Source organism: Idiotropiscis lumnitzeri, chromosome 2 (genome assembly GCF_059441095.1).
Source record: "Idiotropiscis lumnitzeri isolate Australia: NSW breed Sydney's pygmy pipehorse chromosome 2, RoL_Ilum_1.0, whole genome shotgun sequence".
Lineage (NCBI taxonomy): Eukaryota > Metazoa > Chordata > Actinopteri > Syngnathiformes > Syngnathidae > Idiotropiscis > Idiotropiscis lumnitzeri.
The window spans coordinates 25,238,634-25,264,171 of NC_142392.1; the positions used below are offsets into that span (position 1 = coordinate 25,238,634).

The window sequence follows — 25,538 nt, forward strand, 5'->3', positions numbered from 1 at the left end:
GCAGAGTGATATTGCATTCTTCAATATCTTCCTTTTGTCCTTCATCTTTTGTCAATTTGACACTTTCTCCTCTGTGTGGACAGTCTTTTGCCCAGTGAAATGTACTCTGACAGACTGCACATCTCGTTCTTCTGCCACGTTTGTCAATGGGATTCGTTCCTTGCGCGGCGGCTTGAGGTTTGCTTTCACTTTTAAATGAATATCTCGTGAAATAGGCACATTCACTGTCTGTCCTCATTTGCTGTTTGCTGGCGCCCTCTTGTGTCGAAGTGACATCTCCAAAAATTCTTTTCAAAGCAGATTTCATGTTGCCGAAGGAAACAATTGGGCAAGCTGTCAGCGCTAACTGTTTATCTTTTACGTTGAGACCAGCAGTATCTAGAAGTTTGAAGGCTAGGACGGCATCCGGGAGCTCCATTTTAAACGAACGTACCTTGTTGTACCTTCGCTCAAATTCGACGATGTAGTCCACCATGGACACACTGCTTTCTCTTGAAATGCCATCGAACTCCGTATACGCTTCGTACTGTCGATCCTTTTCTTCTCTTAAAAAGACCGAATCCAACTTTGTCAAGAGTGTAGCCATCCCAGTGTCGGAATTCAAGCCGTCGGCGGCAATTTCCAGCGCACTTTCCCTCGCTCTTCCAGTTAGCGACAAGGTAACGGCTAGCGCTTGTTTCTTTTCCTCGAGGTCGGTGACTCTTCTCCATATCTCAATTTCATTTTTCCATGTTTCATAGGACGTCTTCTCGCCAAATGGCGGTGGAATCTTGTAATTGCCAGCAGCAGCCATCCTCTGCTACCAATATTAACTCCACAAGCAGAGAGGATTCAGAGAAAAACTGTTTACTCGCTTTTAACACACATAAGCAACATTCTCCAACAGCGCCCTCACCCTCGCAACATCTCGCGGTACCTCACAAACTCTCCCACCTGCGCTGTTAGAATAACATAACTTAACAAATAGGACATGTCAACAATGATCATGCAGAGGTGAAAGAGTTGAAGATTGAGCCCAGCAGGAAGAATGCAAGCAGAGCGCTGTGGTCTCACCTCCATCTACTGTGGGACCAGGAAGTCAGGCAGCCCCCACGCAGGAGATAAGGGGTGATAGTTATAAACAAGTGCCAGTCCCTCCTTTGTAGAAAGAATTGCCCCTTCTAAAAGCCATATGTGATTGCATAAATATTCCGTTTTATCAGTTCAACTAACGCGTGTGCGTCCTAGTGTGCATTGAAAGATTCAGCATAAAATATGTTTAAAAATTTGGATAATAACTAAAGCAAAATTAGAATGAGAAAGATAATTGGCTACATAATCATTGGGGTGAAATTAATCTTCATTGCAAGAAGCGGTGATTTAAATAGAGAAATCTAAGATCATAAAAGGATTAATGCATGTTCCGTGGAATGTGATTTGTCAACACAGAAACGCCCTGAGTCAAGTCAAGTCAAGTCAATTTTATTTGTATAGCCCTTAATGACAGACAGTCTCAAAGGGCTTTACATAGCCACAATCGACATCCCCGATCTTAACCCCCAGGAGGGCAAGGAAAAACTCACAAAACCTCATTAGGGGAAAAGTGAGAAACCTTGAGAAGGGACCACAGATGGTGGAATCCCCCTTCCAGGATGACCAGGCTGCAATGGATGCCAACTGGGCAACATTTGACACATACAATGATGCTATGCGATAATAGATGAGATAATATAAGAGTCAATTGAATGAAGCGCTGCAGGTAGATGACTTCAGTGGAGTGATGAAAACGTGAACATATGGTTAAGGAACAGGTCTCTTTGACGGCCAAAGTCTGACTATGGTAAACAATTGATAATTAGACCTCAATGAAGTGATTGTGCAGTTGAAAAAGTTCATATATTGACTGTGAAAAGCTAAAGTGAGAAACTAGGATTAACTATTTGGCAAACACTAGAACGTATTCAGTCTCGAGGAAGACTGAATGCAGTAAAATTGCAATAAGAAGAACAATAAACCAGCCCAGAGTGTTTCAATGTCCCGGAAACAAAAGTTTGGGATTGCCCCTGAGGGTGAAATTCCTCTCTGAACTCCTCCTTTTTACCCCCGGCAGCAACTCATGAAACAGGGAGACTGATAAGAGATACAATTTTGTTGAAACAGAACATGCAAGGTTAAAGGTCATGCAAAACGAAAAAAAAAAAAAACTTCTAATGTTCCATACTTCAGTTTGGCGACGGATGTACTACGGTAATTCAATTAATGGAACGACATTTTGAGATGGAAATGACAGGAATATGATGAATTATCATGTTATGAGGGGACTTTTGATTGACAGTGAATTGATATAAATTAAATTAGAAATTTTTAGTCTGCGGATAATTCACTTCCAAGAATACTGACTCATGGGTTGAGGAAAACGGGGTTATATTAGTTAGTTAAAAAAGAATAGCTAAATTATAATTGACGTGTTCATGGGGATTGAATATGAATCATAAACAGAAGACAAAACCAATTGGCATTGGCATTTGTAAAATATGATGAGGGATTAAGTTGGTGAGCTCTTGTGGGAGACGGGGCGAGACGCGAATGGATTGAAGCTTCCGCCAGTGACCCGTCCAATAGTGTCACCACCACTCAGCTGTGCCGGGTGGCCGTCCTCAAGGGCGTGCGCCTCCCAGTTACTGACATCAAGCGAAACAGTCCGTCAATGAGAAACTGCTAATCAGAATGAGTAGAACCCCCGTTTTTGCATCGATGAAAGAAAATATTGTATTGGATGGAGAAAAAGAATTGTTACACTCGCGGGTTCAGGGGGCCAAGAGTGCTAATTCACCGGAAAAGGAAAAAAGAATATGGGGGGAAAAAATTTATAAAATGAAACCGGGGGAAGCAGCTAATGCAGCAGCCGACGCACACAGCTCCCATTGCGTCTGCTCTTACCGTTTCCGCTGCTCCTGGGCCAGGTTCTGGTGACGCAGTGCCACTGCAGGATTGTTGTCCGCACCGGCCGATCAACAAAGTCGCGAAACAGAAGTAGCAGTGGTTATAGAGATGGGTTGTGAGTGGGACGTGCTCTTGCTGTGGGGTGTGGGGTCACTGGGTGATGAGCGGTCCAAACCGAGCCACTTCCTGAAATGTACCATCCTGTGGTCCAGCGCCATGCCTGTCACAAAGAGCTCCACTAGCACAGGGGCGCCACCGCTACCCCCTCCTCCGACAATGCTTCTATGGCTTCCAAACGCACACTTGACGCCTCAACTCGATTGGGACCACATTCCACGATAGGGGTGCCCGCGGAGCCTCAGCATTCAAGGACCGACAGGTCTTGGCATTCCGGTGACAATTGATGGACAACAGTTTTTGATGGTGGAACAAGATATTCCACGCTTTGCAAGCTCCCTCTGCATATCCCAATGAGCAACAACACCGTCACGCTTGTGGGACTCTTGAGATTGGCCGAGTCACTGCCATGGACCGAACCCGCACCTGTGAAACAAACACTGGAATTCGAGTGGGACTGAATTTCCAGAAGAGACTGAATTGTGAACATCCGGCGGGGGAAGCATATGTTGTCCTCCGTTCCAGTCGACTGGGCAGCTCTGAGACCAAGGTCTCCATCCTCCCGCGGGTGGTACGTCCTGTTCCTGCTCTGGTCTGCGTGGTGTAGCCGCCTCCACCCATTCAAACCACCAATTGGTCCTTTGCATTGAACACTCAGTTCTGATGATTTGGTTTTTCAGGATGCATTCACCCAATTCCGAGGGTCAGAAGTGCGTCTTGCATTAGGATTATGTATTTGTGATGTCTACCGGTGCTGCCTCGCATGTGTGCCTTGCCCCAGAGCAGAGGAAACGGTATGAATTGTCTCTGTTCGCTGAGCCACAAATCACATTAACTATCGGTGCGCATCATCATACTAAAGATTTCGGCCCATTGGTGAAGACTTTTGGCAGAGTTAATTTCAGATGTTGAATTCCCCATGTCACTAGCGAGGTGTGGTGTTTCAGCACCCATTCCGAATTCTTCTGTTACGGAACATTTTCCGAATTTCTTGACACTATGGTAGACAGTGAATGGGTCACTCTGAAGCGAAAGCTCTGTTTGCGTCTCTGCCAGAGGGGTTGTGGACCCGGGGTCTGACTGATGTTGTGCTCTGCTCCACAGCTTCTCCAATTTGTTTTTGCAACATCTGCGAAAGTTTTATATTATTGTGAAAGAAATTAAGTTTGTCATGTCATCATGTTTCAAAACTATGCTTACAGGTTAATAGAAGGTCACAAAAACATGGACCTCTTAAACAGGAAAACGTGAGTTCAGTGGTAACAGAGTTGTGTCTATGCTGGCAGTTTAGCAGGAAGCCACAAAAACAGATGCACGTCTTTAACCGTGTTTGACAGGAAACCGTTTAGCTCGCATTGAACAGAAGTGTGATGAAGTCAAAGTGTTCATGTTTTTCCATTCTTTATGAGTTTGCATATACAAATTACTTTGCTGTGCTTCAATAAAACGCGGCACAGGAGCGGGAAAGCTTTTCTCTTTGGCGAACTGCTCCTCGCAAGTGACAAAGACAATCTTGGCTGGGTGATTCATTTATGAAGGCTTGTCTCGTTTTTGACAAAAACTCTGATATATCTTGTTCAAGCAATTCCTTATGGAATGATTCAACCTGACTCTAAAAACTGTGCACACTGCGGCAATAAGATCAATGGAGGTTGATCAATGTTCGTGAATAAAACACAAATGATTACGTTTTTTTAATAAATCAAGTACGTATTGGTCTTATTTATGAAATTTTTACTGGCTCGGTCAATGAACCTCCGGTGGCTCTGCACTGTTTTGTGCACGTGTGCATAGTTTCACCTCATCCAAACATTTAAAATTCATTTAATGCATCCATCCAGGGTTGCACGGATCTCATCAGTGAACAAGCGCATGCTGCAAGGAATGCATCTGCATCTTTGGCTTACAATGGTCTTAAAAAGGGAGAACGTCACAACCCCCTTTTCTACCAACAAGCCCAGGAACATTTAGTTCCTGGTAATAAAGTTCCTGTGGCTCAGGTGGTTTGCATCTCCCCCGAAACTCGTAGTTCCTGGTAATTTATCCAAATGACAATGATGACGTAACAATGGGAGGTGTTGTGTTACTTTGTTACTCATTACTGACACCCTCTGGCTGTTATACATCATTGCGGTTACAAAATAATTCAGTGAACTCTTAAAATATTATGGTGTATCTTAGTCTAATTTGAATATGTATTGGATAACTTTAATATAAACAGTCATTATTCAAATATGTCAACACGAAAGTCAGAGTGAAAGTGTTGTTGCTTAATGCTTATGTGTAAGAACTTTTACTCTTCAAACATAATGTTGTTTTAAAATTTATTTAAAAACTGAAATTTTATAAAAATAAAAAGGGTAATGTCGGAACTTACTCGCAGGATAAATGTCATTTTGGGTAAAAAAAAACCCCAAACGTAAATCATACAATAAATAGCCACTCTGATTCCAGGGCCCCTTTAATTCTTTTAGGGATCCAGATTATAATGGAAGCAAAAAGTACCCACGATGAAATTATCTATAAATGCAAAAAGAAATACTTGTAAACATATTTCGCTTGAAGGATTCCTATTTTATCAATGACATTATGTTGCGATGGCCCCCAGTGCCCCCCATTAATAAGTTAGGGTCCCACAACAGGTGTTCCATCAGACGCACACAATAGCCTGTGTGTGCTAACTTCAGCTCGCTTCCAAAAACGTCTGTGACTATGTCAGGAATGAAATCGGGCATCAGCCGCAACGTGCTTCCTTTTTAAATGCTCGTTTATCACAGCTGTGCTGCTAAGAAAGGAAGGTTGACATCATCGGACGTAATTTTGTGAAATACCCCCATGGTCCGGTCCAAATTGGGGTCGCACGCATTGCTCCGTGTGCGGCAGGCACAAGTCAAGGTAGCATGGTAGAAACAATATCAGACAAAGTTTCCGCCTGAGCTTTGACTTGACCAAACCAAATTTGTCTTTCTGTGTCCTACAGACGTCAGTGAAAACGATGTCCTTTCTGTGAAAGAGGAGCCAGACTTGACTCACATCAAAAAGGAGGAGGAGGAGGAGGAGATCAACAAGTCACCAGTGAACGTTGTCCCTATAAAGAGTGAAGATGAAAACAAGGATGAGAGTGAGGACAACAGAGGGGCGGAGCCTCCAAGCAGCAGCTCAAGACATCACGTGACAACAGAAGGTGATGAAGACCACTGGGGGCCATCACAAGCACAAAATGAGGACACATTATCGGACGCTCATGACGATGATGATGATGATGATGATGATGGGCAAGCCAAATGTGAAAGGGCATGTCACACTGACTCATGAACTTCAAAGCTGTCGTTAAAACCGCACACAAGAACACACAGCGGAGATAAACCTTTTTCCTGCTCAGTTTGTGGAAAATGCTTCTCTCGAAAGTCTTCTTTAGTAAGGCACACAAGAACGCACAGTGGAGAAAAACCTTTTTCCTGCTTGTTTTGTGACAAAAGCTTTTCTCTAAAGTCACATTTAACAAGCCACACAAGAACACACAGTGGTGAAAAACCTTTTTCCTGCTCAATTTGTGACAAAAGCTTTTCTCTAAAGTCACATTTAACAAGCCACACAAGAACACACAGTGGTGAAAAACCTTTTTCCTGCACAGATTGTGGTAAAAGCTTCTCAGAGAATTCTAATTTCACAAGGCATGCAAGAACACACAGTGGAGTAAAACCTTTTTCTTGCTCAATTTGTGGCAAGAGTTTCTCTCAAAAGTCGCATTTAACAAGCCACACAAGAAAGCACAGTGGTGAAAAACCTTTTTCCTGCTCAGTTTGTGGAAAATGCTTCTCTCGAAAGTCTTCTTTAGTAAGGCACACAAGAACGCACAGTGGAGAAAAACCTTTTTCCTGCTTGTTTTGTGGTAAAAGCTTTTCTCTAAAATCAAATTTAACAAGCCACACAAGAACACACAGTGGTGAAAAACCTTTTTCCTGCTCAATTTGTGGCAAAAGCTTTTCTCTAAAGTCACATTTAACAAGCCACACAAGAACACACAGTGGTGAAAAACCCTTTTCCTGCTCAGATTGTGGTAAAAGCTTCTCAGAGAATTCTAATTTCACAAGGCACGCAAGAACACACAGTGGAGAAAAACCTTTTTCTTGCTCAATTTGTGGCAAGAGTTTCTCTCAAAAGTCGCATTTAACAAGCCACACAAGAAAGCACAGTGGTGAAAAACCTTTTTCCTGCTCAGTTTGTGGCAAAAGCTTTAATGTAAAGTCATTTTTAACAAATCACACAAGAACACACAGTGGTGAAAAAACCTTTAGCTGCTCAGATTGTGGTAAAAGCTTCTCCGATAATTCTAATTTCACAAGGCACGCAATAACACACAGTGGAGAAAAACCCTTTTCTTGCTCAATTTGTGGCAAGAGCTTCTCTCGAAAGTCTCATTTAGTAAGGCACACAAGAAAGCACAGTGGTAAAAAACCTTTTTCCTGCTCAGTTTGTGCCAAGAGTTTCTCTCAAAAGTTGCATTTAACAAACCACACAAGAACGCACAGTGGAGAAAAACCTTTTTCCTGCTCAGTTTGTGGCAAAAGCTTCTCTCAAAAGTTGCATTTACGAATCCACACAAGAACGCACAGTGGAGACAAGCCATTCAGTTGCAGCGTTTGTGCTAAAACATTCTTCACTAAACAGCATGCTGAGAGACACAATTGTGCTGGTGAGAATTGCAGTGATACTTGAAGATTAAAAAAAGAAGAAAAAAAATGAAAGAACCAACTCTTTGTGGTAAGATGTAAATGTGATTTTCAATAAAATATGAAATTGAATTTTGCAAAGCTCTTTTATTGACACAAAGCCAATGTGATCAGTGCCAGAAGAACCATTGTGTCTGAGTGATGATGATTTTTTTTGTGTGTTTACATCAAACATGTAAATAAAATTAATTGCCTGTGCCTGGAACAAATATTTGTGAACATTTTGCTTTTCAGTTGTCTTTTTAATCGTACTTAATGGAAAAGGTGTGAGAAGAAACTGTGCTTATGAAATCGGTGCCTTCTACAGTCATCAATAAAATGATTTGTTCCACTTGCTCAACTGGCCTTCATTATGCTGTGTGAAAAGGTGAAAAACTGATCTCGAAGTTGAACTATAAAAAGAACAAGAAAGAGAAACGCAAATCGTCTCAGTTTCTCTCAAAGGTTTTGGAATGTCAGGAGTTGGCAACTTGATGGCGACTGAAGTCAGTGCTGGTTTTCTCGCTGTGTTTGGCTGGCTCGTATATGTATGGTCCATTGAACAAAACTCAAACTCTTCAAATATCCCCTCACATACATTTAATATTACGCTTTCTGAATAAATTTCTGACGAGCTAAAACCACTTTCTAGGTTGAGCTCTATCAAGCGTTTGGGGTTTGTTGCTAAGCAGAATCTCACTTCGGAAAGACTATCATTTTGTCAAATATACCAAATATTTTTGTTCATGCTATATTATATATTTTTTTACTTTGGATTGCTTATATAATGAAATCGGGAAATATTAAAATGTAAAATTAGCAACGACATACAGACTTAATGCAATTAATAAGAAATCTAGAAACATTTTATAAATATTGAACACATTGAGAAGAGTCCTAATCTTGAAATAAATATTGAAATATAAAAAATACTTATGTATTAAATTAATTCAATAACCCAACCCCGGATGAGCGGCAGAAAATGGCTGGATGGATGGAATAATTTAAATTGCACACATATTCAAATGAACAAATATGTTAAGAAATAATCAAGAGTGAAATAAAAAGGTTTAAATTAATATTGATATAATTTTGCATATTAAAATAATTGAATAAATATTGTATTATTACATAAGCAAGCTTAAATATACATTGAAATAAATGAAAAAAAAAAGTTGTGTATTTTTAAATGGCCTAATATAGATATGGGAAGTAATTCTCTTTATAAGATAAGATAAGATGTCCTTTATTAGTCCCACAATGGGGAAATTTGCAGTGTTACAGGAGCAAAGATATTGATCATACAGAGTCGGCGGCGTAATGTAGCCGTTAATGTATAACATTAGCAGCAGACATTCATAAAAAGCATGCAAATATACACAGTATAAATGTATAGAAGTGTAAGGAAACACTCCTAATGCCTGTCCATTATACAGAGGGGGAAAACACTGTAATGATAAAAACTACTGAATGATTGGAAATACTGCAATGATAAAAATATTGCAATGATAAAAGTACTGTAATGGTAAAAGTACTGCAATGATAAAGTATACTGCAATGGTAAAAGTACTGTAATCGTAAAAGTACTGCAATGATAGAAAAATACTGCAATGATAAAAGTGATAAAAGTACTGTGATAGTAAAAGTACCGCAATGATCGGAATACTGCAATTATAAAAGTACTGCAATGATAAAAGTACTGTAATAGTGAACATCCTGCAATGGTAGAAATACTGCAGTGATAGAAGTACTGTTATAAGAATACTGTAATGGTAAACAAAATACATCATTGGTCAATATTTAAGTACACCCTTGGCTGAAAGTACAGTAGTAGTTTATATTGCATCCTAGGACTGCACAATTGCACTAATGCCCGCCCGTTTGTAGGCCTGACCCAATGTTCTTGTTAAAAAGTCTGACAGCAGTTGGCAGGAAGGAGCGGCGAAATCTATCTTTGGTACAGCGAGGGTGTAAAAGTCTGTCACTGAAGGAGCTGTGGAGTGTTCTCAGAGTGTCATTGAGTGGGTGGGCTGGGTTGTTCAGCATTGATGACAGTTTCGCCATTATCCTCCTGCCCCCCACTGAGTCCACAGAGTCCAGGGAGCAGCCCAGGACAGAGCTGGCCCTCCTCACTAGTTTGTTCAGTCTCTTTTTGTCCCGGCCCGAGATGCCTCCTGCCCAGGAGACCACTCCATAGAAGATGACTGATGAAACCACCGAGTCATAGAAGTTCCTGAGGAGTGTTCCCCGAACGCCAAAGGACCTCAGCCGCCTGAGTAGGAAGAGTCTGCTCTGACCCTTCCTATAGAGAGCGTCTGTGTTGTCGCTCCAGTCCAGTTTATTGTTCAGATGAACATCCAGGTACTTGTAAGTTGAGACCCTCTCAACGTCTGTTCCCTGGATATTCACAGGTGCAGGTGGAGAGTGCCGACGCTTGCGGAAATCCACCACCAGCTCTTTGGATTTCCCAGCGTTGATTTGGAGGCGGTTCTGCTGACACCAGTCCACGAACCCCTGCGTAACCCCTCTGTACTCCCGATCGTCATCGTCAGTGATGAGGCCGACAATCGCAGAGTCATCAGAGAACTTCTGCAGGTGACAGGTTGTGGAATTGTATTTGTAGTCCGAGGTGTAGAGGGTGAACAGGAAGGGAGCCAGCACAGTTCCCTGCGGCGCTCCTGTGCTGCAGAGGAGCACGTCAGACACACAGTCCTGTGTTCTCACGTACTGTGGCCGGTTTGTGAGGTAGTTGTGAATCCATGTGATGAGGTGGTGGGCCACTCCCGCCTGCTCCAGCTTGTCTCCCAATAAGGCGGGCTGGATGGTGTTGAAAGCACTTGAGAAATCAAAGAACATGATCCTCACCGTGCCCCCCGCCTTCTCCAGGTGGAAGAGTGAAGTGTGGAGCAGGTAGATGATGGCATCATCCACACTGATGCCAGGCTGGTATGCAAACTGGAGTGGGTCCATTGAGGAGCTGACCAGGGGGCGCAGATGGACGAGGACCAGTCTCTCCAGGGTCTTCATCAGATGAGACGTCAGCGCCACTGGTCTGAAGTTGCTGAGCTCCTTCGGATGGGGTGTCTTTGGAACCGGAACCAGGCAGGATGTTTTCCACAGCTGGGGGACTCTGCCCAGCTTCAGGCTCAGGTTGAACATGTGCTGGACGATTCCACACAGCTGGTCTGCGCAGGATTTGAGGAGCTGGGAGCTAATCCCATCTGGGCCTGCTGCCTTCCTCGCCTTCATCTTCCTCATCTGGTTCTTCACCTGAGATGTTGTGAGGAACAAGGCTGAGCAGGAGGAAGTGGTGGTTGTCTGATGAGGCTGGGAACTGGAGCCTGTGGAGAGAGAGAGGGGCGAGAGAGGAGGAGAGAGAGTCTTGTTCGCAGTGGCAGGAGGGGTTGGTGGGGGCTGCATCAGGGAAGCCTGAGCGGGGTCAGGCATTTGATCAAACCTATTGAAAAATAGGTTCAACTCATTTGCCCACTGAAGCCCCCCCCCCCTTCTGGGTCTTACCTGGTTGTCCGTGGCCTGAGATGGTCTTCAGGCCCCTCCAGACATCCCTGGCATTGTTCCGCTGCAGTTGTTCTTCCATCCGCATCCTGTAGGACTTTTTCCCCTCTCGGATCCTCCTTCTCAGCTGACGCTGCACTCTCTTCAGCTCGTCCTTGTCGCCTGAAACAAAAGCCCTCTTTTTCTCCTTCAGGAGAGCTTTAATGTCCTGTGTGATCCAGGGTTTGTTGTTGGAGAAACATCTTACAGTCCTGGTGGGAATGGTGTTCTCCATGCAGAAGTTAATATAGTCTGTCTTAACTGTTATTTCGGTATTTATTTAAGTACTTTAATATTTCATTATTCGTTTCAGTATTCATTAAACTACAATAATTCACTATTAATTTCAAGATTCATTTAACTGTTTTAGGAATAATTTAGTATTCTATGTTTAATTGTTACAGAATTTACTTTTTAAATTTTATTTTAACTATTTTGTTCAATCTTAATCTTATGGAAAATTATTTAGCAAGCACCAACACAAGGTTTTTAAAGATAAAGATAAAGATGTCCTTCAATCGTCCCACAATGGGGAAATTTGCAGTGTTACAGCAGCAAAGATATAGATCACACCGAGGCGGCGGTGCAATGTGGCCGTTAATGTATAACATTAGCAGCAGACATTCAGAAAAAACATGCAAATATACACAGTATATACGTAAATACACAAATCCCCCTGAATATACACACTTACATCCCACAACATATACAAGTGTAAGGAAACACTCAGAGAGAGAAAATTAATAAAATGCTGCAATGATAGAAAATACTGCTGTCATAACCCGTGTCGGTCATGTCAGTGTTTTTGTTATTATTTTCTTCACCTTCCTGCCATGTGCTCATTCTGTTTATTTAGTCAGCTGAGTGGGGCGTTCCCTCCAGCACTCGTTCCCCACCAGCCACGCACCTGTTCCCCGTTACCCTCACACACCTGATGCCCATCTGCTCCCCTAATTACTGGACTATTTGAACACCTCACTCCAACAACTCATTGTCAGTGCATTGCTCCGTTACGGACTGTCACGACCGCTCTCTGATCTCGCCCCCGCTCTCGCCCCCGCTCTCGCCCCCGCTCTCGCCCCCGCTCTCGCCCCCGCTCTCGCCCCCGCTCTCGCCCCCGCTCTCGCCCCCGCTCTCGCCCCCGCTCTCGCCCCCTAGCATTTGTCCCTGTCCTTGCTCCTTAGCCACGTTAAGTTCGCCTTTCTTATTTTGCACCCTGCCCCGTTGTCTGTCATTTTTTTGGTCCCCTAATAAATTGCTTAAGTTACACCTTCTCCAGCTTCCTCGCGTTCTGGGTCCACCTCCTCCTCGCCGACCGGCGACCCTGACAACTGCAATGATAAGACGACTGCAATGGTAAATGAAGGATTGTATTATGATTGCTGGCATTATTTTAAACACTTACGGGACAGAAGGTCAATTATTTAATTTAGCAGGTTCTTATTTACGGAATATGTTAAACATTGATGAAACAAAAAGCATTTATCAGATGAAAGTAGAAGCACGGGTCACAAGAATAACTGGGATTGTAGTCCTGATGTTTTCTGATTTATTATATTTTTCTCATATGCTAAATTTATAGTACTTAGTTGAAATGTGTGAACTTTATTGAAATTTTGGGTAGTGAGAACAAATTTGCACACATAGCATATCCATGAGCTGCATTCACAGCACTTCATGATCTAATACGACGCTCATTCTCCACATTGGCTGTAGAGATGCAAACATACCAAATTGGGCACTAGAGGTGTCACATAGACACTATCGCAAAAAATACATTCCGAAAGACATAACAATTGGAGATCGGAGCACATGCACATACGCATGCATACACACAGACACGGACTTACACTTGCACAAACACGTGCACATACACACACACACGTGCACACCGACAAGATTACAGAAGAATGCCAGCGGAGAGAAACGGAGGGACGGCCCGCCGGAGAAGGCCAGCCTTGGCGTGCCAGTCTTGGGGACCAGACGGGAATCAACTATCCAGACGATGACTAACCTGGGGAGGACCTTCCCTTGGACGTGGACCCGTGCCGTGGGAGGGAGCGAGGACGACCGATTCAACCTACATTACCCTTGACATAAAAAAAACTCCTCTAAAAACTTAAGCTGGGCTGAAAGATGGCGCGCATTTTTCGACTGTGCTCGCCCGAGTGCAGTTTTCTCGTGAGATTAAGAAAAAGCTGCCCAGATATCTGTCTTTGTACTATTTCCTGAACTCCAGAAATGAAAGAAACTAAATATCGGAACTCTAATCAGTTGTTGAGTCTTTATTTGACCCTTTTCTTCTTGAGTACAAAAACCGAACACGCATTGGCGTAAGTTTGGCTTTTAAAAGTTGATTTACTAACTACTTCTCATTTCCACGGTGACTCTACTCCAACAATACTAAAGCTGTTGCTTTGTTATTCATATAGAATTTTTGTTTAAAATCCCCCTAGCTCTTCTTTTTGTCTTTACTATATTATGTACGTATTAATAACTGTTTGTTAATGTTAATAAAGTTTTTGACAAAAAACGTATTCGTAAATATTTATCATGTCACTGATGGTGGAGTGGTACACTCGCCTGAGTTGTGTGCAGGCAACGTGGGTTCAGTTCCCACTCAGTGACGGTGTCTATGTCTGCCCTGTGACTGGCTGGCGACCAGTTCAGGGTGTAGTGCGCCTTTCGCCCGAAGTCAGCTGGAATTGGCTCCAGCACTCTCCCGCGACCCTGTTCAGGATAAGCCGTGTGGATAATGACATGACATGACAAATATTTGTCATCTCATCAATATTTTCACAACAGAGTACTGAGTTTCGAGATCCTCACGATAATAGTTCTCGAAACTATATTTCTTATCAATGTAGGTTAGTTAAGGGATATTTTATTGACAATCTAATATAAATCTACAAAGACAGAAAAACAATTGGTGGTGGGGGGGCGCGAATCTTTTTCTTCTTGGTAGGGGCGGGCGTGAAATAATTGAGAAGCACTACTAGTATATGCAGACATTATATTCATACAATCTTGCAGCCTGAGTGAACCACAGCATTGTTGCAAGTTCGGTCGGAGAAACTTAAACGTCCCACTGCTGTTCCAGCAGTGGCTTCTCGGGGCATAGGCGGAAGTGACGCGGGAGATGACTCGCCAATGTTGCGTTAATTTAGTTATTTTGTTAATTTTTTTTATCAACCGAATTAAAATATTATATAAAATAAATATTAAAATAGAACAGCCAGGTGTAAAAAAACCCACTGAGGCAAATAAATATATTTGGAAAATACGCGCTTAAAGCATGACGTCATAAGCAAGCGCGCAGCTTCCGAAGGACCTCGACCACATCCACCGACCCGTCCACACCGGAACAAAAGCAGTCCACCGCTAAATTCTTCTAATTTAGTGTGGAACTGACTGTAATTTTCTCAAAGGATGTCCAGTGCTACTCTAAAGGACTACGACATAATTCATTAAGTCTTTGTGTCCCGATAACCTCATCTTCGCGCGTTGATGCTTTTCGGCGTAGTTAGCTTAGCTTGCTAGCTAGCTAGCCGCTAACGAAAAGAGGCACGTGACTCATCGCCAAGCAGAGATCAAGTGCGGATTTTTTGGAATTATCATTTTAATATGTGTGAAATAACGACACCCAAGTACAAAGAGGAACTTTGTGGAATAAAAGAAGAGAACGAGCAACATCATCAACTGCTGGACGAAGTTTGCAACCAGCCTCGTGTTGTGCCACTCAAAGCAGGTTTGTACACGTCTTACTCTCATTTGCTTTGTATAGAACGACTTTCTTTCATTAGAAATATGCATCACAACATTAAGTTGTTTGGGGAAATCGTTCAAGGTTATTGCCGTTTTATTTTTAAATATTGCCTTTTACTTGCAGGTCTGCTGAGCAATTGTTTATGTCAAATGTAATCAGTGCAGAAAATATATGCCAAAGAATAACCAATAGTGGGGGGTGAACTCCATGTTTTTCCCAGTATAAAATTTACATTTAAATTAACAAAATAACATTTCCTGGTTTTTATATTTTGTTCAAGCAATTCCTTACGGAAGGAATTCCGCCTGACTCTAAAAATGTGCACACTGCCGCGAAAACGTCAATGGCGGTTGATCAATTTTAGTGAATAAAACACAAAATATATATATATATTTTTTTTAAATCAAGTACGGATTGGTCTTATTTATTTATGAACTTTTTACTGGCTTGGTCGGGTGAGAGTCAATGAACCTCGGGTGGCCCTGCACTGTTTTGTGCACGTGTGCATCGTTTCACCCCATCCAAACATTTAAAATACATTGAATGCATCCATCCAGGGTTGCACGGATCTCATCAGTGAACAAGCGCATGCTGCAAGGAATGCATCTGCATCTTTGTCTTACTATGGGCTTAAAAAGGCTGAACGTCACAACCCCTTTTTCTACCTACAAGTCCAGGAACATTTAGTTCCTGGTAATAAAGTTCCTGTGGCCCAGGTGGTTTGCATCACCCCCACAACTCATAGTTCCTGGTATTTTATCCAAATGACAATGATGATGTATCAGTGGGAGGTCTTGTGTTACTTTGTTACTCATTACTGACACCCGAAAGCTATTAAGCGTCATTGCAGTTCCAAAATAATTCAGTGAACTCTTAAAATATTATGGTGTATCTTAGTTGAATTTGAATACATATTCCAAAAACGTCTGTGACTATGTCAGGAATGAAATCGTGCATCAGCCGCAACGTGCTTCCTTTTTAAATGCTCGTTTATCACAGTTGTGCTGCTAAAGGGAGGTTTACATCGTAGGACGTAATTTTGTGAAATGCCCCCATGGTCCGGTCCAAGTTGGGGTCCACGCATTGCTCCGTATGCGGCAGGCACAAGTCAAGGTAGCACGGTAGAAAATAAGACAACGTCGCCGCCTGAGGTTTGACTTGACCAAACCAAATTTCTTTCTGTGTCCTGCAGACGTCAGTGAAAACGATCTCCTTTATGTAAAAGAGGAGCCAGACTTGACTCACATGAAAAAGGAGGAGGAGGAGGAGGAGGAGATCAACAAGTCACCAGTGAACGTTCTCCCTATAAAGACTGAAGATGAAAACAAGGATGAGAGTGAGGACAACAGAGGGGCGGAGCCTACACGCAGCAGCTCAAGTCATTACGTGACAACAGAAGGTGATGAAGACCACTGGGGACCATCACAAGTACATAATGAGGACACATTATTGGCCGCTCATGACGATGATGATGATGATGGGCAAGCCAAAGGTGAAAGGGCATGTCACACTGACTCATTCACTTCAAAGCTGTCTTTAAAAAGTCGCAGAAAAACACACAGTGGTGAAAAACCTTTTTCCTGCTCGGTTTGTGGCAAAAACCTCTCTCGAAAGTCTCATTTAGTAAGGCACACAAGAACGCACAGTGGAGAAAAACCTTTTTCTTGCTCAGTTTGTGCCAAAAGCTTCTATCAAAAGTTTGATTTAACAATCCACACAAGAATGCACAGTGGAGAAAAACCTTTTTCTTGCTCAGTTTGTGGCAAAAGCTTCTATCAAAAGTTTGATTTAACAATTCACACAAGAATGCACAGTGGAGAAAAACCTTTTTCTTGCTCACTTTGTGGCAAAAGCTTCTCTCGAAAGGGACAATTAACAAGGCACGCAAGAATGCACAGTGGAGAAAAACCTTTTTCTTGCTCAGTTTGTGGCAAAAGCTTCTCTCAAAAGGCACAATTAACAAGGCACGCAAGTACACACAGTGGAGAGAAGCCTTTTTCATGCTCAGTTTGTGGCAAAGGATTCTCTGAAAAGGGAAATTTAACAGCACACACAAGAACACACAGTGGAGAAAAACCTTTTTCTTGCTCAGCTTGTGGAAAATGCTTCTCTCAGAAGTCAAGTTTAACAGAACACACAAGAACACACAGTGGAGAAAAACATTTTTCTTGCTCAGTTTGTGGAAAATGCTACTCTCAAAAGTCAAGTTTAACAAAACACACAAGAACACACAGTGGAGAAAAACCTTTTTCCTGCTCAGTTTGTGGTAGACGCTTCTCTGTAAAGTCATATTTAACTTGCCACACAAGAACACACACTGGAGAAAAACCTTTTTCTTGCTCAGTTTGTGGCAAAAGCTTCTCTCAAAAGTTTGATTTAACACTCCACACAAGAACGCACAGTGGAGAAAAACCTTTTTCCTGCTCAGTTTGTGCCAGGAGTTTCTCTCTAAAGTCGCATTTACGAAGCCACACAAGAACGCACAATGGAGAAAAGCCATTCAGTTGCAGCGTTTGTGCTAAAAAATTCTTCACTCAACGTATTGCTGAGAGACACGATTGTGCTGGTTAGAATTGCAGCGATACTTGAAGCTTAAAAAAAAGAAAACAAAAAAACTGAAGGAACTGACTCTTTGTGGTAAGATGTAAATGTGATTTTGAATAAAATATGAAAAATTTACTTTTGCAAAGCTCTTTTATCGACATTTAGCCAATGTCTGAGTGATGATTTTTTTTTTGTGTGTTTACATCAAACATGTAAATAAAATTAATTGCCTTTGCCTGGAACAACATTTGTTCACGTTATACGTCTTTTTAATCGTACCTAATGGAAAAGGTGTGAGAAGAAACTGTCCTTATGAAATTGCTGCCTTCCACAATCATCAATAAAAACACTTGTTCCACTTGGCCTTCATTACGCTGTGAAAAAGTGAAAAACAGAACTTGAAGTTGAACTATAAAAAGAACCAGAAAGAGAAACGCAAATAGTCTCAGTTTCTCTCAAAGGTTTTGGAATGTCAGGAGTTGGCAACTTGATGGCGACTGGAGTCAGCGCTGGTTTTCTCGCTGTGTTCGGCTGGCTCGTATATGTATGGTCCATTGAACATAACTCAAACTCTTCAAATATCCCCTCACATTTAATATTATGCTTTCTGAATAAATTTCTGACTGGCTAAATACACTTTCTAGGTTGAGCTCTATCAAGCGTTTGGGGTTTGTTGCTAAGCACAATCTCACTTCGGAAAAAAATTATCATTTTGTCAAATATACCAAATATTTTTTTTCATGCTATATTATATTTTTTATACATTGGATCATTTATATAATGAAATAGGGAAATTTTTAAATTGGCAACCACTTACAGACCTAATTCAATTCATATGAAATATAAAACATTTTATAAATATTGAACTAATTGAGAAGAGTCCTGATCTTGAAATAAATATTGAATTATAAAAAATACTAAAAAAATAATTCAATAACCCGACCCTGAATGAGCGGCAGAAAATGGCTGGATGGATGGAATAATTTAAATTGCACACATATTCAAAAGAACAAATATGTTAAGAAATATTCAAGTGTGAAATAAAAATGTTTAAATTGTTGAGAATTTTACACACTAAAATAATTGAATAAGTATTGTATTATTACAAAAGAAATCTTAAATATACATTGAAATAAATGAAAAAAAAACTTGTGTATTTTTAAACGGCCTAATTTAGATCTGGGAAGTAATTCTCTTTATGAAACTATGAAGGGACTGGAGCTCAAAGAAGTGACCAGTCTTCGTTCTGAAGTTCCGATGTAACCAGATACTGCCCTGAGAGAAAATAGGCCTGAGCATTGTTTATGGTGGGGACAATTCTCTCGCCAGGTCAGTGACTTTCCAGGATATGGAAGTAATTTAAGGTGGTCACGAGAAGACTGGTCGTATCAACGGGGAGACGCATCTGCTCTCCCTCTGGGGGACTTTTGGAGGGAAATCCCGAAGACTAGCGGGATGGGAATGCATATGCAACAAGGGAAAATTAGATATTCATACAGCGAATGTCTGAGAGGGGGCTCACACGCACACGTTTTTGGGGAGACTTCTTTTGACATCAGCATGTGACGAGAATAAAATCTTTCTTCTTTCTTTTGTTCTTTTCCATCACCAATCCAGCCTTGCTCGGCTGCCTCTCCGGAAGACAGCAAGGACCCACACTTCAAAGACAAAATATACTACATATTGAAAGAAAAATAATACTCAAATATTGAAATAAGTATAGAATTGAATGAATAAACAACAAAGAAATAAATACCTCCTGGAAAATATCGTTATTTTCAACATTTGTCAACATTTTTCTTTCTTGCACATTCTTAAACAATCGTAAATTTTTTTTACTTTTTCTTAAGTTACTTCAGTGCATTTCACACCTGTGCCTTCAGGGAATTCCGACTTCGTCCTACTTGAATGAATCCCCATCAAAATACCATGACACCACGACTGGACAAATAATATCCAGAAACACACTTATGCACCACTGAGTGAGTGTTGGATGATATAGCTTGTTGGAATTTAGCTTTATATCAATGTTAGAATTTAATTTTAAACCAATGTAAACTCAAATTAGTAATCTGACTCCAATTTGCGACTTTACCCAACTCTCACTCATCCAACAATATGCGCGCTCGTTCTGCAATAGAAAGGTATCAGGAAGCCGGCATTTTCACGCACAAGTGGATTTATTCCTAATACAGATTTTCTACATGGCACCTGGGTCTCGGGTCCCTCTCAATACAACTCTACAGCTCTCTTGCCCCAGCGAATGTGTTCTACCTCCGAGTTGCCCAGTAATGATTCATACTATACAACATGCAAAATGGCACAGACAAAGGCATCCTGGCATGATTCTATTGGCTATGTGTATTGCAGTTAACTTTAGCTCGCTCTCATTGGTCTTTCTCCTCCCGCCGAATCCCGTGGCTCCTCCTGCGTGCGATCTTTTGATGGCTGCTCCTTCATCCACTGCCCCCCGAGTCATCTTGTCTCTCTCCCTCCTTGCGGCTATCACCATCTGTCCTGAAACATTCCATTCTCGCACCCCACACACCGTTCCGCTCCACCAGTCACACGCTCAGCACTTTACAGTCTCACACTTTCATACACTGGATGCAGCAACATCTAATGAACTATGTTAAGCTCAAACTCTTATATTCCTTTCATAGTCAAATGTATGAAATCCTTTAAGTGTAACCGAAGTTTGGACCATGCTAATGACAAGACCCTCAGGAGATGAATGCAGGAAGATTGGATCAAGGCTGCAACAAAGGAGGTGTAAACAAGACACCTCTGAAACAATGGACTTTCATGCCGGGACAACAAAAGTCATGCTGGTGGCTCCTAGCAGTCTACCCTTTGCTCTGTGTTTAGCTCATGACTGCCATGATTACATTATCCTTTCGAGGTAATTTACCCCTTCTTGCTTGCAAGTGCCACTCCTCCAGTTCGCTCCACAGGTTTGAGGTGACATGTGACCTGTGTGACCAGAAGGCCGGAGAACGCTTTAAATAGCGTCTCATCACGCCCATCCCGGAGGTTCTCCTCAACAAGGAGGGTGATATTGATAAGATATTCTAAGTTAGGTTCCATGAAAACAGATTAAGATATAGTTGTTGCTTTAGCCTGCTCATGTGCTCCGCAGGTTTTATTATTATTCACATTGGGTGCACGAATAGATAACACACACCCAGTACAGGATAGGGCAAGATTTTGTTGTATTGTTGAGACTTTTCCATAATATACGGCACCACAGCTGTGACACTTGAGGTTAATTTCAGTTAAGGGGGCGATGGCGCTGTTTTTATGAAAATTACTCACTTAACGCAAGGGTAGGTTCTTCGTAGAGGGGATTACAGAGTTACATGCGGGACAGGAACTGTCCTTACTTGAGGCCGAGGCCAGACCTACAGACCAGCATGACGGTCACCGGCTGAATGGGGACACCTCAGGTGAGATTGGCCGTGCCGTGCATCAGATATTTCTGGCCCCGTTGGGGCCGATGTTGCTGTATCTTTCAGGTGGGGAGCGGAGGAGACAGGCCTGGTCTATGTGGCCAGGGCGAGACGTGAATGGAGTGAGACTTCCGACAGTGACCCATCCAATAATGTCGTCATTCCGCAGCTGTTCCAGTTGGCCGTCCTTAGGGCGTGTCCTTCCGGTTACGGACATCATGTGAAACAGTCCATCAATGAAAAAATGCTAATCAGTCTCAGGAGAACACATTTTTTTTTACATCATTTTGCACGACATCAGAAAAGGAAAATGTGGGATTGGATTAAGGAGCGTTACTAAAAATTGTTGTACTTGCAGGTTCAGGTGGCCAAGAGGGCAAAAAATAATAAAATAAAAAAAATGAAAAAAAAGGGGTGGGGCAGCTAATGCATGCAGCTCCCTTTGCACCTGCGCCTTCCGCTTCTGCTGCTCCTAGGCAAGGTTCGGTTGACGCAGCACCACAGCAGACTGGCTGTCCGTACCAGGCCGGTTAACGAGGTCGGGATTGCAGTAACAGAGGTAGGGGTGGTTATAAACGGGGGTTGTGAGTGGGGTGTGCTACGATTAAGAATGTGCAAGAAAGAAAAATGTTGACAAATGTTGAAAACATTGATATTTTCCAGGAGGTATATATTTCTTTGTTGTTTATTCATTCAATTCTATACTTATTTCAATATTTGAGTATTATTTTTCTTTCAATATGTAGTATATTTTGTCTTTGAAGTGTGGGTCCTTGCTGCCTTCCGGAGAGGCTGGATTGGTGATGGAAAAGAACGAAAGAAAGAAGAAAGATTTTATTCTCGTCACATGCTGATGTCAAAAGAAGTCTCCCCAAAAACGTGCGAGCCCCCTCTCAGACATTCCCTTCTTATAGGGAATGCCCAAATAGGACATAAATATCTAATTTCCCTTGTTTCATATGCATTCCCATCCCGCAAGTCTTTGGGATTTCCCTCCAAAAGTCCCCCAGAGGGAGAGCAGATGCGTCTCCCCGTTGATACGACCAGTCTACTCGTGACCACCTTAAATTACTTCCATACCCTGGAAGGTCACTGACCTGGCGAGAGAATTGCCCCCACCATAAACAATGCTCAGGCCTATTTTCTCTCAGGGCAGTATCTGGTTACATCGGAACTTCAGAACCAAGACTGGTCACTTCTGTGAGCTCCAGTCCCTTCATAGTTTCATAAAGTGAATTACTTCCCATATCTATATTAGGCCATTTAAAAATACACGACTTTTTAAAAATGTATTTCAATGTATATTTAAGCTTGCTTATGTAATACTACAATATTTATTTTAATGTTAAATTATATCAATATTAATTTAAACCTTTTTATTTGACTCTTGAATATTTCTGAACAAATTTGTTCATTTGAATATGTATGCAATTTAAATTATTCCATCCATTTTCTGCCGCTCATCCGGGGTCGGGTTATTGAATTAATTTCAAGTATTTTTTATATTTCAATATTTATTTCAAGAATAGGACTCTTCTCAATGAGTTCAACATTTATAAAATGTTTCTATATTTATTATTAATTGAATTAAAGCTGTATGTGGTTGCCAATTTTAAAATTTCCCTATTTCATTATATAAGTAATCCAACGTAGAAAAAATATAATATAGCATGAAAAAAAACATTTGGTATATTTGACAAAATGATAGTTTTTTTCCAAAGTGAGATTCTGCTTAGCAACAAACGCCAAACGATTGATAGAGCTCAACCTAGAAAGTGTATTTAGCCAGTCAGAAATTTATTCAGAAAGCGTAATATTAAATGTATCTGAGGGAATATTTGAAGAGTTTGAGTTTTGTTCAATGGACCATACATATACAAGCCAGCCAAACACAGCGAGAAAACCAGCGCTGACTCCAGTCGCCATCAAGTTGCCAACTCCTGACATTCCAAAACCTTTGAGAGAAACTGAGACGATTTGCGTTTCTCCTTCTGGCTCTTTTTATCGTTCAACTTCGAGTTCAGTTTTTCACCTTTTCACACAGCGTAAGTGGAACAAGTGATTTTATTGATGATTGTGGAAGGCACCGATTTCATAAGCACCGTTTCTTCTCACACCTTTTCCATTAAATACGATTAAAAAGACAACTGAAAAGCATAATGTTAAAAAATGTTATTCCAGGCAAAGGCAATTTATTTTCTTTACATGTTTGATGTAAACACCAAAACAAATCATGATCACTCAGATACATTGCTTCTTCTGGCACGGATCACATTGGCTTAATGTCAATAAAAAAGCTTTGCAAAATTCAATATACCATATTTTATTCAAAATCAAAATTTACATCTTACCACAAAGAGTCAGTTCCTTCAGTTTTTTGTTGTCTTTTTTTAAAGCTTCAAGGATCGCTGCAATTCTCACCAGCACAATCGTGTCTTTCAGCAACGTTTTGAGAAAAGAATTTTTTAGCACAAACGCTGCAACTAAATGGCTTGTCTCCACTGTGTGTTCTTGTGTGGCTTCGTAATTGCCACTTTTGAGGGAACCTCTTGGCACAAACTGAGCAGGAAAAAGGTTTTTCTCCACTGTGTGTTCTTGTGTGGATTGTTAAAGCAAACTTTTGATAGAAGCTTTTGCCACAAACTGAGCAAGAAAAAGGTTTTTCTCCAGTGTGTGTTCTTGTGTGGCAAGTTAAATTTGACTTTTGAGAAAAGCTTTTACCACAAACCAAGCAGGAAAATGGTTTTTCTCCAGTGTGTGTTCTTGTGTGGCGTGTTAAATCAAACTTTCGAGAGAAACTCTTGCCACAAACTGAGCAGGAAAAATGTTTTTCACCACTGTGTGTTTTTCTGTGTCCTTTTAAAGACAGCTTTGAAGTGAATGAGTCAGTGTGACATGCCCTTTCGCCTTTGGCTTGCCCATTATCACCATCATCATCATCATCATCATCATCGTCACGAGCGTCTGATAATGTGTCCTCATTATGTGCTTGTGATGGCCCCCAGTGGTCTTCATCACCTTCTGTTGTCACATGATGACTTGAACTGCTGCTTGGAGGCTCCGCCCCTCTGTTGTCCTCACCCTCACCCATGTTTTCATCTTCAGTCTTTATAGGGACAACATTCACTGGTGACTTGTTGATCTCCTCCTCCTCCTCCTCCTCCTCCTCCTCCTCCTCCTTTTTGATGTGAGTCAAGACTGGCTCCTCTTTCACAGAACGGAGATCGTTTTCACTGACGTCTGGAGGACACAAAAAGACAAGCACACATTTGGTTTGGTCAAGTCAAAGCTCATGTCGCGACTTTGTCTTATATTGTTTCTACCGTGCTACCTTGACTTGTGCCTGCCGCACACTGAGCAATGCGTGCGACCCCAATTTGGACCGGACCATGGGGGGTATTTCACAAAATTACGTCCTACGATGTAAACCTCCCTTTCCTAGCAGCACAACAGTGATAAACGAGCATTTAAATAGGAAGCACGTTGCGGCCGATGCCCGATTTCATTCCTGACATAGTCACAGACGTTTCTGGAAGCGAGCTGAAGTTAGCACACACAGGCTCTTGTGTGCGTCTGATGGAACACCTGTTGTGGGACCCTAACATATTGATGCAGACCACTGGGGGCCATCGCAACATAGAATAGGAATCCTTCAAGTAAAATATGTTTACAAGTATTTCATTTTGCATTAAGAGATAGAACTAAATGTTCCTGGACTTGTTGGTGGAAAAGGGGGTTGTGACGTTCTCCCTTTTTAAGCCCATAGTAAGCCAAAGATGCAGATGTATTCCTTGCAGCATGCGCTTGTTCACAGATGAGATCCGTGCACCCTTGGATGGATGCATTAAATGTATTTTAAATGTTTGGATGAGGTGAAACTATGCACATGTGCACAAAACAGTGCAGGGCCAACCCAAGGTTCTTTGACTCTCACCCGACCAAGACAGTACAAAGTTCATCAATAAATAAGACCGATACGTACTTGATTTTTGGAAAAACTTAATAATTTGTGTTTTATCCACTAAAATTGATCAACCGCCATTGATGTTAATGCCGCAGTGTGCACGGTTTTTAGCGTCAGGTTAAATCATTCCATCAGAAATTGCTTAAACAATATATGTCAGATATGTTTTTGTAAAAAACTAGACAAGCCTGCACAAATGAATCACCCAGCCAAGATTGTCTTGGTCACTTGTGAGGAGCGGTCCGCCAAACCTCTCAGTGAGAAGGCCCAGAGAAAAGCTTTCCCGCTCCTGTGCGGTGTTTATTTGAAGCACAGCAAAGTGTGACTCACTAAATATGTGGACACAGTTTGGTTCATTGGGGGCCTGTAACAGATTTTTGGGGGCTCGTCCGGGATCTGCATCGCTTGATGAACAACTGTATGCTGATCCAGTGATTATTGGACCCGAGGACTTAGACCGTGACAGCGTGTTGTTGGAGTGGAGAGGTTTCCAGTGAACGACTCAAGAG

The 25,538-nt window shown here is 41.8% G+C and overlaps 1 protein-coding gene across 1 annotated transcript in view; it reads left to right on the forward strand.

Moving 5' to 3' along the window:
- The first annotated feature begins 473 nt into the window (after positions 1 to 473).
- The window catches only part of LOC148342084 (uncharacterized), a 29,815-nt gene continuing 4,750 nt past the window's right edge, over positions 474 to 25,538 (forward strand). The window contains exons 1-2 of the mRNA XM_088288056.1: positions 474 to 659; positions 6,364 to 7,735. Coding sequence (XP_088144182.1) covers positions 474 to 659; positions 6,364 to 7,735 — 1,558 coding nt within the window. The remainder of the gene's footprint in view (positions 660 to 6,363; positions 7,736 to 25,538) is intronic.